The 13518-nt window shown below is 45.1% G+C and overlaps 1 protein-coding gene across 23 annotated transcripts in view; it reads right to left on the bottom strand.

Annotated features, from left to right (window-relative positions):
- LOC105022906 (receptor-type tyrosine-protein phosphatase F) overlaps positions 1-13518 on the bottom strand; it is a 205079-nt gene that overhangs the window by 15803 nt on the left and 175758 nt on the right. For 10 of the 23 annotated variants that reach the window (XM_034291382.1, XM_034291381.1, XM_029118703.2 and 7 more), the window contains 4 exons: positions 10642-10796; positions 8953-8964; positions 5586-5698; positions 165-197 (listed from right to left, as the gene is read on the bottom strand). In XM_034291382.1, the coding sequence (XP_034147273.1) occupies positions 165-197; positions 5586-5698; positions 8953-8964; positions 10642-10796 (313 nt within the window). The remainder of the gene's footprint in view (positions 1-164; positions 198-5585; positions 5699-8952; positions 8965-10641; positions 10797-13518) is intronic. The other 13 variants (XM_034291383.1, XM_029118704.2, XM_020044556.2 and 10 more) reach the window with 3 other exon arrangements.

Genomic DNA, 13518 nt, shown 5'->3' with positions numbered 1-13518 from the left:
AGTAGACACAGAGGTTACAAGGTTGCGGGTAGAGATGTCCGTCAGTGATAGCAGGAGGGGAGGGGAGGGGAGCGGGGAAGGGTTTGGTGAGGGCAGACCAGGGGAGGAAGTGAGACAACACAGAGGAGGAAGACAGCAGTAGGGGAGTCAGAGAACAGACTAACTTGGAGTGTTGGGGCAGCGCGGAGAACTGGGACCTGCAAAGAGAAGATGAAGGGAGGAATAAAGAAAGACAAGAAAAGGAGAAAGACAACAGGTTGCTAGAGCCAGGACAGGACAGGGTTAATGCTCCACTACTAATGATACTATAGAGGGTCACTGTGTCACATCTCAGCATCACTGGGTTCTCTTGAGGAACCAGCCTGTGTGTCTCAGCATCACTGGGTTCTCTTGAGGAACCAGCCTGTGTGTCTCAGCATCACTGGGTTCTCTTGAGGAACCAGCCCGTGTGTCTCAAACCAAGACTGCACCTTCTGTCAACTGAAATGCTGACCAAGAAAAACCTGCCAAAGATCAGGACATCTACTGGAAGTGTATATGTATCTATATTTAACCACACAGCTCAGCCCACTTGTGTAGTGTAGTTATCTGCCTCATTGGTTCTGAATGGAGCTGGTCTGGGTACTAACAGCTGGTGGATTTGCACATAGGTACTGGGGGATATCGACTGGATCAGAGGACAGGAAGGGGGGGCTACTGAAGGAGAAACAGCTTGTTGAGGACAAAAGAAAGAAAATAGAAGAGAGAACGATTGTGGGGAGGAGAGAAAAGCAGAACGAGAAAGAAAGAGTGAAGAAGAGAAAGATGAGACGGGAAAGAGACAGGGAGAGAGAAAAAGGGTGATAGAAAATGTTTGTTAAACAAGAAACCAGGCAAGCCTAGTTCAGCCAGACCACAATAGAAAGTATTGCCCTCTTGAGATTCAAACCCGGTCCCCCACGTGAAAGGCTGTGTCACTAACCACTAAATCACAGAGTTCTACCTTCAACGCCTGTCAGTATAGCCTCTATCCTGAACTAATCCTTGTTTGCCACTGGCCGTTTAAACAGCTTATTAGCCAGTAATAGGCTTTACCAGTATCTACTAACTTACTGGAATAGTCATAGGCATTGAGCAATTGCTAGCGAGTCTGCCAAAGCTATTTCATTTTAGGGCATACGAACGTATTTTTTTCTTTCATGGCATAAAAACGTACTTTGTTCTTTCATTTGTGAATGACATTGATACAATAACTATAAAGAAAGGTGACGATAACTAACCTTTTCATCAAGTGAAACGACGAGAGAATCGTGGCAAATAAAATAAATATATGTCGTTGTTCACAATAGATTTGAACTTGAGCCTTGCACGTGAGAGGCACTGTCTTTAATCATAACACCACAGCATTACGCATTTCACCAGTCGCTAACACTACTGAGCATTGTGTTAAACAGACAAACGTTTCTTATTAAGTTCACCTCCTCCAGAAATAGCGTCTATGAGCTGTTAGCTTGTGCCACTGGCCGTTTGAACAGCTTATTTGCCAGCAATAGGCTTTCTAGTATCTACTAACTTCTTAGGAACAATCATACGAATTGAGCAATTGCTAGCGAGACTGAAGATGAACTTTTCCATGCCAGAAACAGTCGCAACATAACCGTATACAATTTCAGGTTTAGATGTTTTTGTCAGCACGGAATGATTCACAATGCGTACTTCACTTCGCCTGCGAGGAGATACGAAATGGGGACCTACAGTTCACAAGTCCGCTTCTCTAACCACTACGCTGTTTAACAAGGGGCAGCTATGCAGTGGGTCACATTCGCTCTTCTTAGCCGGCTCCGCTTACGCGGTCCGGCAAAAATTAAAAAGAGAAAAAAGGGAGATGAACTGAGGGTCAGAGAGGGAAGAAAGACGTTGATGATAATAAACGTGAAACAAAGGGAGTTGGAAGGACATATAAAAGAACAATCTGGTTTAATTTATTAGAGGAGTTGAGCAAATTAGGTGGACAAAAAACCTTTAATATAGAAACATGACCAACAATTAGCTAAAATACCAAATTAGTAGGCAATGGATAAATCCTAGTAGTTTTGGATGAAGTTCAATATTTTTTGGGAAATAATTTTTTTCAGGTTATTCTAGCTTTACTTGATGAAACGTTGCATAACATCGTTCTCCCCAGAAATCCAACTGACCTGGACACAAAACAATGGTTGTAAGGCCTAATTACACATTAAGAACTAACATTGGCAAATGACTCCTTGCCAGACAGGGAGAACCCGTCTTGATGATGTACCCACAAATGTACAGTACCAGTCCAAAACTGGGACACACTCACCTATCCACTTGAATGTTTAAACTACTAGCATGTTTAAACAGCCATTATAAAAATAAATCAAAAGTACAATGTTGTACTGCAATGGGAAATTGCTAGTAAAACATTGACAGGGGCCTTGCCCGAGTCTTTTATAGTCCTATAATTATTATCGGGTTATAAGGATGTAACAATCATTACAATAGTATTAAAAAGTGTTTAAAAAATTATTAAAACAGATGCAAGTAAGAAGTGTTATATCTACAATTCCAAAGCAGATCTTCACCCAGTTTAATTCTTCAGTAGTTGTGTTTGCGCGTGTGTATGTGTGTGTATGTGTGTCTGTACCCTCTGACATGGCAGACAGGAAAAGAGAGTGATGGCATTTTCTCTTAGCTCCATTGTTCTCTGAACCTCCCTTACCTTGGTATCAAAGTTTATGAGAGTACGTGTGTGTGTGTGTGTGTATGTAGGTGTTTCCTCTCGTGTTTCCTTTTTCTTGTCTCACCTTGGCATCAAACAACACAAGTCATTACCAGTGATGGAATGAAAGACAAGTCAAGCAAAAAAAAAGGTTCAGAAAGGGGAGTGAGGAGGGAGAAAGTGAGGGAGGGAGAGTTGAGGGGGGGTTAAGAAAAGACGGAAGAAAAAAAGAACATTTGAGGGGAGGTGGGGGAAGATGAACAGTAGGAGGACAGTGGGTGAGAGAATGAGAGAAGAACTGTATGAGAATACAGGAGGAGAATGTGAAGACAATACAGGAGCAGGATAATGGGATGAGAATATAGAAGGAGAACAATGAGTTGAGACTATAGGTGGATAAGAATGAGATGAGATGATAAAATGATGATGAGATCTCACTCCAGCAGAAAAGGGGCCACGATTTGGCTCAATCCTAGAATGCACAGGAATATGCATTTACGTATTAATTATCAAACTGCATGATCGAGCTCGGCTTAGCCCAAATGGTATCCTGTTCCATATATATTAGTGCACTTGGTTGGAAATAGTTGCGAATTCCTAGTCAGGGTTTGTTTTGCTACATAGTGTATTTATTTATTTTATATACTTGGACATATGGATATTTAATGATTATTTCAATGCATTTGATAGGTGAAGCTAACAAATGTCTTGACGATGAAAAAACAAAAAGTGTATTCACCTACCCTTAGCATCCCATAAAAGCCCAATTAGGAGGATCAAAATATGTGCAAACGATAAGATCCTTTGAAAGTAACAGGGAGGGTCTGGCCTCACATAGAAATCAATAGGTTGGGCTTACCCATACCGTCGTGGTTACATCTCTTGACAGGATCAAAAAAGATTGAAGAGAAAATATTGCACATGCCCCTGACTTTGGGAGGGGTTACAGACTGAAATTGGCTCATAAAAGGCTCTACGAACCCTGGGGTAAAATCAAGGCATCTACAGGCCTATTTTGCCAAGTACATGGATTAACAGTCAGAAAGAGACTGACTTGGCCTCCCTGTGAGGCCAAGAAGGAAGAAGCCTCCGCTCTTTAAAAAGGAATATAAAGCAAAGCTGCCCGAGAACCCCGGGGCGAAGAACAATTCGACCGAAACAATGTGCTCTGGACGGACGAGTCATAGTGAGAGATGTTTGGCTGCAATGGTTGACATCACATCTGGTGAAAACAAAAACACAGAACAGAAGAGCCCTGTGCCAACTGTAAAGCATGGCATTGGGGACCTCATGGTATGGGGCTGCTTTGTTGCCTCCGGCCTGGCCAGCCTGCTATCACGGAGTCAAACATAGACTCCACATAGTAGCAGATCATTCTTAAGTGGAAGGTACGGACATCGGTCAAAACGCTGAAGAGTAAGTGGATCATTATTCAACAGAATAATGATCCCAAAACCTCAAGCAAACGCACAAAAGGATAAAAAAGAAGAAATGGAGGGGTTATAGAAAGCTTGACTCAAAGCCAAAATCTTAATACTATTGAGATTCTGAAGAGGACATGTGGCTGGCTGTACATCCCAGGCCTTGAAAAATCACTCAGTCAGATCAGCTGTATAAGGAAGAGTGGTGGAAGAGATTTGACAAGGAATGTCTACAATTATCCTGCCAGAGGGAGCAACACCAGCCACTGAAGCTAATTAACTTTTTTCACACAGGCAAATTGCACGTGTGCTGACTTTTTACTAAATTAACGGTTGCAAAGCGTGTTTTCAATAATAACTGATTAAATTAAAATCAAATATCCATGTCCAAAGATGTAAAGGACAACCCTTCATCGGGACTTTTACCGTAATATTGTGTCATTTTATACATATTTCCTTTCTAACCATTCTCATTTACACAACCTGGGGAATGTTTTCTTTTGGGTTGATCAGTATTCCGAATATCTGTCTATAGGGGGTGATATGGTATAATATTCTGAATATCTGTCTATGGGGGGTGATATGGCATAATATTCTGAATATCTGTCTATGGGGGGTGATATGGCATAATATTCTGAATATCTGTCTATGGGGGGTGATATGGTATAATATTCTGAATATCTGTCTATGGGGGGTGATATGGTATAATATTCTGAATATCTGTCTATGGGGGGTGATATGGCATAATATTCTGAATATCTGTCTATGGGGGGTGATATGGTATAATATTCTGAATATTTGTCTATGGGGGGTGATATGGCATAATATTCTGAATATCTGTCTATGGGGGGTGATATGGTATAATATTCTGAATATCTGTCTATGGGGGGTGATATGGCATAATATTCTGAATATCTGTCTATGGGGGGTGATATGGCATAATATTCTGAATATCTGTCTATGGGGGGTGATATGGTATAATATTCTGAATATCTGTCTATGGGGGGTGATATGGTATAATATTCTGAATATCTGTCTATGGGGGGTGATATGGTATAATATTCTGAATATCTGTCTATGGGGGGTGATATGGTATAATATTCTGAATATCTGTCTATGGGGGGTGATATGGCATAATATTCTGAATATCTGTCTATGGGGGGTGATATGGTATAATATTCTGAATATCTGTCTATGGGGGGTGATATGGTATAATATTCTGAATATCTGTCCATGGGGGGTGATATGGTATAGTATTCTGAATATTTGTCTGTGGTATAGTATTCTGCTGACTAACATCTTCCATAAACTGCTCAGAATAACATCTGTTCCTTCCACTTCATAATTAGAGCTGTTTGATACACTACTCCTAATATTAGGTATTCTACATGCTACTTACGATGAGTGTGACTGCGTATCTGTGTGTGTGTGTCCGTGTACAGTACCTGGTGTCTGATAGTTGAGCCGCCTCATCTCCACCGGGTCAGTGGAGTTGCCTAGCAATGAGTCCTTCACACCTCCAGAGTGGTCATCTTTCGGGAGGGGAGAGGCTCTCTTCCTGTAGTTGGAGGTAGACAGAAGGGTTAACCACAATCATCTCTACTAAAGCACACACACATACACGCGCACACACACACACACACACACACACACACACAACCGTTAGTCTCATGAGGCCTTCTCCCTGGAGATATTATTATCCTCATGGTAGAGATCTTTCTATTTCTGAGCGAAGTTGTCTGACCCAACACGGTGACGTCTGGGCTGTATTTCAGCTGTGTTTGGCGTTTTTCGCAAGGCCTAATGGCGTGATGGCCAACTGAGCCAAATTGCAATTTGTGAGTGCTTCTTTTGAGTGTGTGTGTGTGTGTGAATGCTTTCATCTGTGCTTGCACACATTTTCCTGGACTTAATGGTAGCCTGTGCTAATACAAGAACTATTTTATTTTGTGGCTACATTTTGCCAGTCCCCTGAGGATATAATCTTCCACTAAGGGTTACGTTTGGGGTTCGGGAAACATTTGTATGTTTGTGTGGGTCCCCACAATGAGAGTAAAACGTAAAGTGTGTGAATGTGTGCGTGTGTCAACAATCTGTTTGGAGAGAAAATGGCAGACATTGTAATTATCCCGTCCGCTGGTTGTCTGGGTGGTGTTGGGGCACTGCATTGGCTAATTATACACCAGGCCACCTGCACATCCTAGCCCAGCCCAGCCCAGCCTCAACGTCGAGCCAACACATACTCCGCCTTAACCAAATACAGCTCAAAATAGTCCAATCAGATACAGGTTTTGCTCATGCAATGTGGAGCAACACTAAACTCCAAACCAGCCCCAGATAAAGCCTTCCTAAACTAAGTATAAGACCCAGCACAGATCCAGCCTTCCTAAAGTCAGTATAAGACCCGGCCCAGATTCAGTCTCCTCTTTCCTAAACTCAGTCTAAACCAGCCCAGATCCGGCCTGGGGTTTCCTAAACTCAGTCTAAATCCACTAGAGAGCTTAGCTCTGTGAACTAAGACAAGCCAACCGTCTCCAGTGTGGAGACAGACACGGTCTATGTCCTCGGCAGGCACACTGAACAACCACAAGCCTGGTCTCCTGAATAGAAATGGGAAAATGGAAATGTCGAGGCGCCTGTAGAAATGTCACATCTCACTGCGCTCCATTTGCAAGTTCAGAGACGCTGCGTTAGACAGTCCAGCGTCTACACAAAGCAATGCCACGGTGTGTGTGTGTGTGTGTAGCTAGCATTGCCTGCTTTACCAGGAAGTGCCTGGCCCCAGGACCAGTTATCAGATGTTCCAGTGCAGGGGCTAATACTAGTTAATGTTAGCACAGTGTTACCGCCAGCAAATCTCAGACAACAATCTCTTTCCTCTCTACTCACACCTTGGCCAGACCCTCGGCATGATCCAAATGGCACTCTAATCCCTTCAAAACACACTATCTATGACCAGTAGATTAATTCTTAGTAGTGCACTATATGGGGATAGTGTGCCGTTTGGGAAGCATATATCTGCTGCTGGCTGATAGACCAGGTCTGTGTGATCTCCTTGGAAGCGCGGAACAAAACAGCATGCACGTGTGTGTGTGTGTGTGTGTGTGTGTGTGTGAGATGGTCTCTATCCACAGCCCACCTCATGCCATAGACCCAGGCTAACATAAACCTAGGATTACATGGAGGTATTACATTATTCATCATTAACTCAATATAAGGGTACCGTCTGTGTGTCTGTGTGTGTCTGTGTGTGTCTGTGTGTGTCTGTGTGTGTCTGTGTGTGTCTGTGTGTGCCAGGTTGTGTGTTTTCTTTTAATGAAGAGAACCTTTGTTCAGACTCTGCTGCCAGTGTTGCTAAGGAGAATGACATCTTCAGACAATGAGTGAATTTCAATACAGGCTGAGAATATGGCAACCTGTTCCCCACAGAGAACAACACATATTCCAGAACCCTATGATGACCTCTATGATGACCCCCTACGATGAGCTCTAGGAAGAGCCCCAGGAAGAGCTCTATATTGAGCCTGTGGATGAGCCCTAGGAAGAGCTCTATATTGAGCCTGTGGATGAGCCCTCGGAAGAGCTCTATATTGAGCCTGTGGATGAGCCCCTGGAAGAGCTCTATATTGAGCCTGTGGATGAGCCCTAGGAAGAGCTCTATATTGAGCATGTAGATGAGCCCTAGGAAGAGCTCTATATTGAGCCTGTGGATGAGCCCGAGGAAGAGCTCTATATTGAGCCTGTGGATGAGCCCTAGGAAGAGCTCTATATTGAGCCTGTGGATGAGCCCTCGGAAGAGCTCTATATTGAGCCTGTGGATGAGCCCTTGGAAGAGCTCTATATTGAGCCTGTGGATGAGCCCTAGGAAGAGCTCTATATTGAGCCTGTGGATGAGCCCGAGGAAGAGCTCTATATTGAGCCTGTGGATGAGCCCTAGGAAGAGCTCTATATTGAGCCTGTGGATGAGCCCGAGGAAGAGCTCTATATTGAGCCTGTGGATGAGCCCTAGGAAGAGCTCTATATTGAGCCTGTGGATGAGCCCTAGGAAGAGCTCTATATTGAGCATGTAGATGAGCCCTAGGAAGAGCTCTATATTGAGCCTGTGGATGAGCCCGAGGAAGAGCTCTATATTGAGCCTGTGGATGAGCCCTAGGAAGAGCTCTATATTGAGCCTGTGGATGAGCCCTAGGAAGAGCTCTATATTGAACATGTAGATGAGCCCTAGGAGGAGCTCTAAGGGTCCTATCAGTGCTCTATGTAGGGAATCGGGCCTGTCTCATTGGCCTAGTAGACAAAGGGACATTCAGACACAGTCAGACCATTCAGAGTGGGATCAACCTTGAGGGGTAAGTGTGTGTGTGTGTGTGTGTGTTCATACAGATATCAGTAAAACACACCACGCCACCACTGTGCACAGGACAGTCACATAAAGAACCTCCACAGCCACAAGACAGGACATCTCAACAGGACACAGCATAGCACTGGAGGTGGGACATGCAACAGTTAATACACTGTAAAACATTGCATTGTTTAAAGACAAGCTACTTCTAATGAAGAGTCCAGCTCGAACAACAAATATCACTAACTAACTAATCAAGCGATTCACTAATCACTTGATTGCACAAGTTAACTTAGAATACCCAGATTCAGCTTATCTTTGTAAGTTAAAACTACACAGAGATTTTACAGTGTACAAACATATGAGCGTAGTACACCTAATTTTCAGACAGAAAATCAGGTGAAACAGGACTGAACACATCAGGATTATTCATGGAGGTTAGTTGGAGCCGGCATAAGACAGAAAATACCCACCTCTCCTGTTTGCTGCTTTCAATCAGACAGATAGCAGAGGGAAGGAGGAGGAAAGACACGGAGGATTAATTCATGATCAGAGTCTGTAGTGACAGAGGGAGAAGCAGTTGGGCTGGGACTTGAACCAACAATCTTGAGGCTAGTAAGTCCCAGGCAACCGTGGTACAAGCAGACTATCAATGTTCTCTTAAACATGTCTACAGGTGTGCTGCTTCCACACTAGCTACTGTCAGTCTAGTCTGGTCTGTCTGGCTGTCCCTAACACAGACAGACAGAGACGAACTGAGACCGAGTCAGACAGACAGGACGAACTGAGACAGAGTCAGACAGACAGAGATAGACCTGGCCTGTTTTAATCGGTGGAGCTGCAGAGAGTCAGTGGCAGGGTGGAGGCTGGAGTCAACAGTGGTTAATGGGGGTGGAGGAGGGGCAGTGACAGGGTGGAGGCTGGAGTCAACAGTGGTTAATGGGGGTGGAGGAGGGGCAGTGACAGGGTGGAGGCTGGAGTCAACAGTGGTTAATGGGGGTGGAGGAGAGGCAGTGACAGGGTGGAGGCTGGAGTCAACAGTGGTTAATGGGGGTGGAGGAGGGGCAGTGACAGGGTGGAGGCTGGAGTCAACAGTGGTTAATGGGGGTGGAGGAGGGGCAGTGACAGGGTGGAGGCTGGAGTCAACAGTGGTTAATGGGGGTGGAGGAGGGGCAGTGACAGGGTGGAGGCTGGAGTCAACAGTGGTTAATGGGGGTGGAGGAGGGGCAGTGACAGGGTGGAGGCTGGAGTCAACAGTGGTTAATGGGGGTGGAGGAGAGTCAGTGACAGGGTGGAGGCTGGAGTCAACAGTGGTTAATGGGGGTGGAGGAGGGGCAGTGACAGGGTGGAGGCTGGAGTCAACAATGGTTAATGGGGGTGGAGGAGGGGCAGTGACAGGGTGGAGGCTGGAGTCAACAGTGGTTAATGGGGGTGGAGGAGGGGCAGTGACAGGGTGGAGGCTGGAGTCAACAGTGGTTAATGGGGGTGGAGGAGGTGCAGTGACAGGGTGGAGGCTGGAGTCAACAGTGGTTAATGGGGGTGGAGGAGGGGCAGTGACAGGGTGGAGGCTGGAGTCAACAGTGGTTAATGGGGGTGGAGGAGGGGCAGTGACAGGGTGGAGGCTGGAGTCAACAGTGGTTAATGGGGGTGCAGGGTGTCTGCATGTGTATTTATGAATCCCAGCAAGTGTACTAACAGAAGGGACATTTACATTTCACTGGTCCCAATGAGGAAACACTATTTTCAGCTCAGGGGTTTCGGGTGGAGTTACAGTTGGGATGATGTTTAGGTAAAATACTATTTTGAATAGGAATAGTAAAGTGTATGTGGCAGACATGGCTTCTTAAATGACCTGTTTCAGGACCGGTCCTGTTGCTGCTAAAGACGGAATAATAACGGTTAAAGAGCACGAGAAGAGCGAGTAGAAAACGACTTATCCTCTCCTCTCTTGCGTCAAAACGAGAACACCACAGTGAGAATACGCTGCCATCCAGGAAACATCTCTAAAGTAACGTTAGGAGGTGACTGAGTTCAGGGGTTGGGAATCACCCGAGGGCAAAGGCCGGTCTGTTCATAGCCAATTACTAATACAACAACAGATAGCCCGCATCCAGGCAGTGTCTGACACACACACACACACGCGCGCGCACACACTTTCTCACCTCTTGAAAAGCAGTATGGCGATGACGATGATGATGATGAGCACCACGGCCAGGACAGGGCCCATCACCCACAGCATCTCCGGCTGCTCAACACTCTTGGCCACGTTGGGAGACACTTGGATGGGGTCTGAGTACGGGCTGGCTGAGAAGGTCCTCTACCGGGGGGAGACAACATTCACACAGTAGGTAAGATGCCTTGGACGTCTCAAATACAGCCTCAACAACATCCTAAACGTTCAGCAGCCACAGAGAGCAGACATCAGGCGACAAAGAGAGAAGAGAGGGAGAGAGAAAGAGAGAGAGAGAGAGAGAGAGAGAGAGAGAGAAAATATAAGAATATAAGGAGAACAGAGAGTGTCAGTGTGTATTGGGATTTGAAATAAATGGGGTTGGGAGAGGACTCATCTCCTCTTCATTAGTGTTCACACCGTGACGGAGGAAGGGGGATGTGGGGGAGGAGGGAGGCTATTCCCTGAAGTTTTAAATAAGACATCTCCCAGCTCCTTCCTCCTCAGATCAGTGAAAAGGCAAAGGGGGGTGAAAGACAGAAGGAGGTGTCAGACAGCATTACTGCTCACTGGGCCTGTTTTATCTGCCCAGGAAAGGAGGAAGAGAGAGCTGGAAAGACAGTAAAAGAGAGCAGCCCTTTCTCTCCTCTCCATCACCCAGCATGCACTAGGTCCGTAGGGCGGAACGGGAGGTAATCTGGATCATTAGGCATTGTAGCACTCTACTTTTATCACACAAACACACACACTCAAACACTGCTATTAAACAAGCAGGACACATATATTAATTGGAAAGATTAAACAGAAAGGATCTGGAAGAGACACAGTCAGGGAGATTCTGGAACAGAAGGGCTTAACAGGTGTGTGTGTGTGTGTGTGTGTGTGTGTGTGTGTGTGGCTATAGTGACATAGTTACCCTCCTGACAGTCACCCTAGCGTACAGTTACTGTATTGAAAGTTACCCTAGTGACAGATCTATGCCTTTACATTATTAAAATATTTCTTTTTTTAAATTGGCACAAATAAAAAATGTTGCTTTGTCATTATGGGATATCCCATGTAGATTGAAGGCATAAACAAAATGTATTCAATAATAAATGAAGTCTACGACACAATGACATTTGGAGAATGAGACGGTCTCAGTACCTTCCAATAGCACTGTAAATACACTTGTTAAACTCAATAAGGTCTATGGAATACAGGGTTTGTGCCGACCGAGGGGTGAGGAAAGCACTACAGATATTTCCATGACTAACTGTACATACAAAAGCACTACAAAATGGAAAATCACTTAAAAACAAACTTCCTATTCGCATTTTGTCCTGAATTCAGGAAAGTATCTCCCCACCCAGGCTCCTCTCCCCTCCTCTCCTTTCTCTTACTCCTGCCGTCCACCTTTCGTCCCTCCGTCACATTGTCATACCCTCTTTCTCTGTCTGTGCTTGCCGTTAAATGATACTGTTGATAGTGTTGATAGTCAAGCAGCATCTCTCATCCCATTTCACAGTCCCACTGGTGTGTTTATCTGCCTCCAGGCCCACTTCCTCATTTACATGAGGAACACACACTATCTCGCTTTCTCTCTTCTCTATCTTTCCCCTTTCTCTTGGCCTCTGTCGCGCTCTCTCTGTCTGTGTCTTTCTACATTGTTGTCCCTCTCTCTGTGTCTGTCTGTCTTTCTTTGCCATTTCTCTCTCCTGGCTGTCACCACTGTCTTCCTGCCTGCTTGTGGTGCTTTAAGGCTGGGTTACATGATATACGCAAGCTTATTAAACAGATACTCTACTGTGTGATGCGCACTGGGCTGGCTTGGAGGGCAGATTGAAGCTGTAAAGACAAGTCATTTACTATTTTAGCTGTAGTCTCATTCTCCTGGGCCCGGTTGGTAGAGGAGTAGATTGAGGCCTGTGGGCAGGTAGTATCTGAGGACCATGTTTTACCTCAGGTTAGCATCTCAGTAGATCAGCTTAGTAAAAACCTTTACAGGCGACACGCGCCTCAGTCGCTTGGAGGAACATCGACATACTTTTTAACAACCTAACAACTCAGATGATGCTAGGTAGTTTATCATTGTTGGTTGGTTATTGGATGTCACATTACATTACACACTAGATGAAGCTCGATTGATTGGATCGGAAATGGTTTTCTGTGTGCTTGAAAAGGGAGATCGGTTTAACTGTCTTTTTTGACGTAAGACATATCCACCCCCTGTAACCCACTCTCTCCATCCAACCCACACTCACTTCGGTCTCAATCACTCTCCCCCTTTTTGCATCTTAAAGACAAGGCAGCAGATGCATGATGGGACTTTTGGGGACAGTTAAGACCAGGCTTCAGGTTTACTACTGCTCTGCCTACACTAGAACAGAGAGGAAGGACATAGAAGCAAATAGATGAGGAGGAAGAGGAGGGCAGAAGAGGAAGTGGTAGATGAGGAAGAGGAGGAGAAAGAGGAGGTAGATGAAGAGGTAAATGAAGGAGGAGAGGAGACTGATTAAGAGGAGGAAGGAGGAGGAAGAGGAGGATGTAGATAAGGAGGTAAATAAGGACGATGAAATAGAGGAGCACGATGAGGAGGTAGAGAAGGAAGTAGATGAGGAGGTAGAGAATGAAGTAGATGAGGAGGTAGAGATGGAAGTAGATGAGGAGGGAGAGAAGGAAGTAGATGAGGAGGTAGAGATGGAAGTAGATGAGGAGGGAGAGAAGGAAGTAGATGAGGAGGTAGAGATGGAAGTAGATGAGGAGGGAGAGAAGGAAGTAGATGAGGAGGTAGAGAAGGAAGTAGATGAGGAGGGAGACGAAAGGTTAAATGAGCAGGGGGAGGAGGTAGAACAGGAGGAGAAGGAGAAGTTAAACAAGGAGGTTGAAC

The sequence above is a fragment of the Esox lucius genome, chromosome 3, assembly GCF_011004845.1.
Source record: "Esox lucius isolate fEsoLuc1 chromosome 3, fEsoLuc1.pri, whole genome shotgun sequence".
Classification (NCBI taxonomy): Eukaryota; Metazoa; Chordata; class Actinopteri; order Esociformes; family Esocidae; genus Esox; species Esox lucius.
This window is presented reverse-complemented; position numbering and strand designations above follow the sequence as displayed.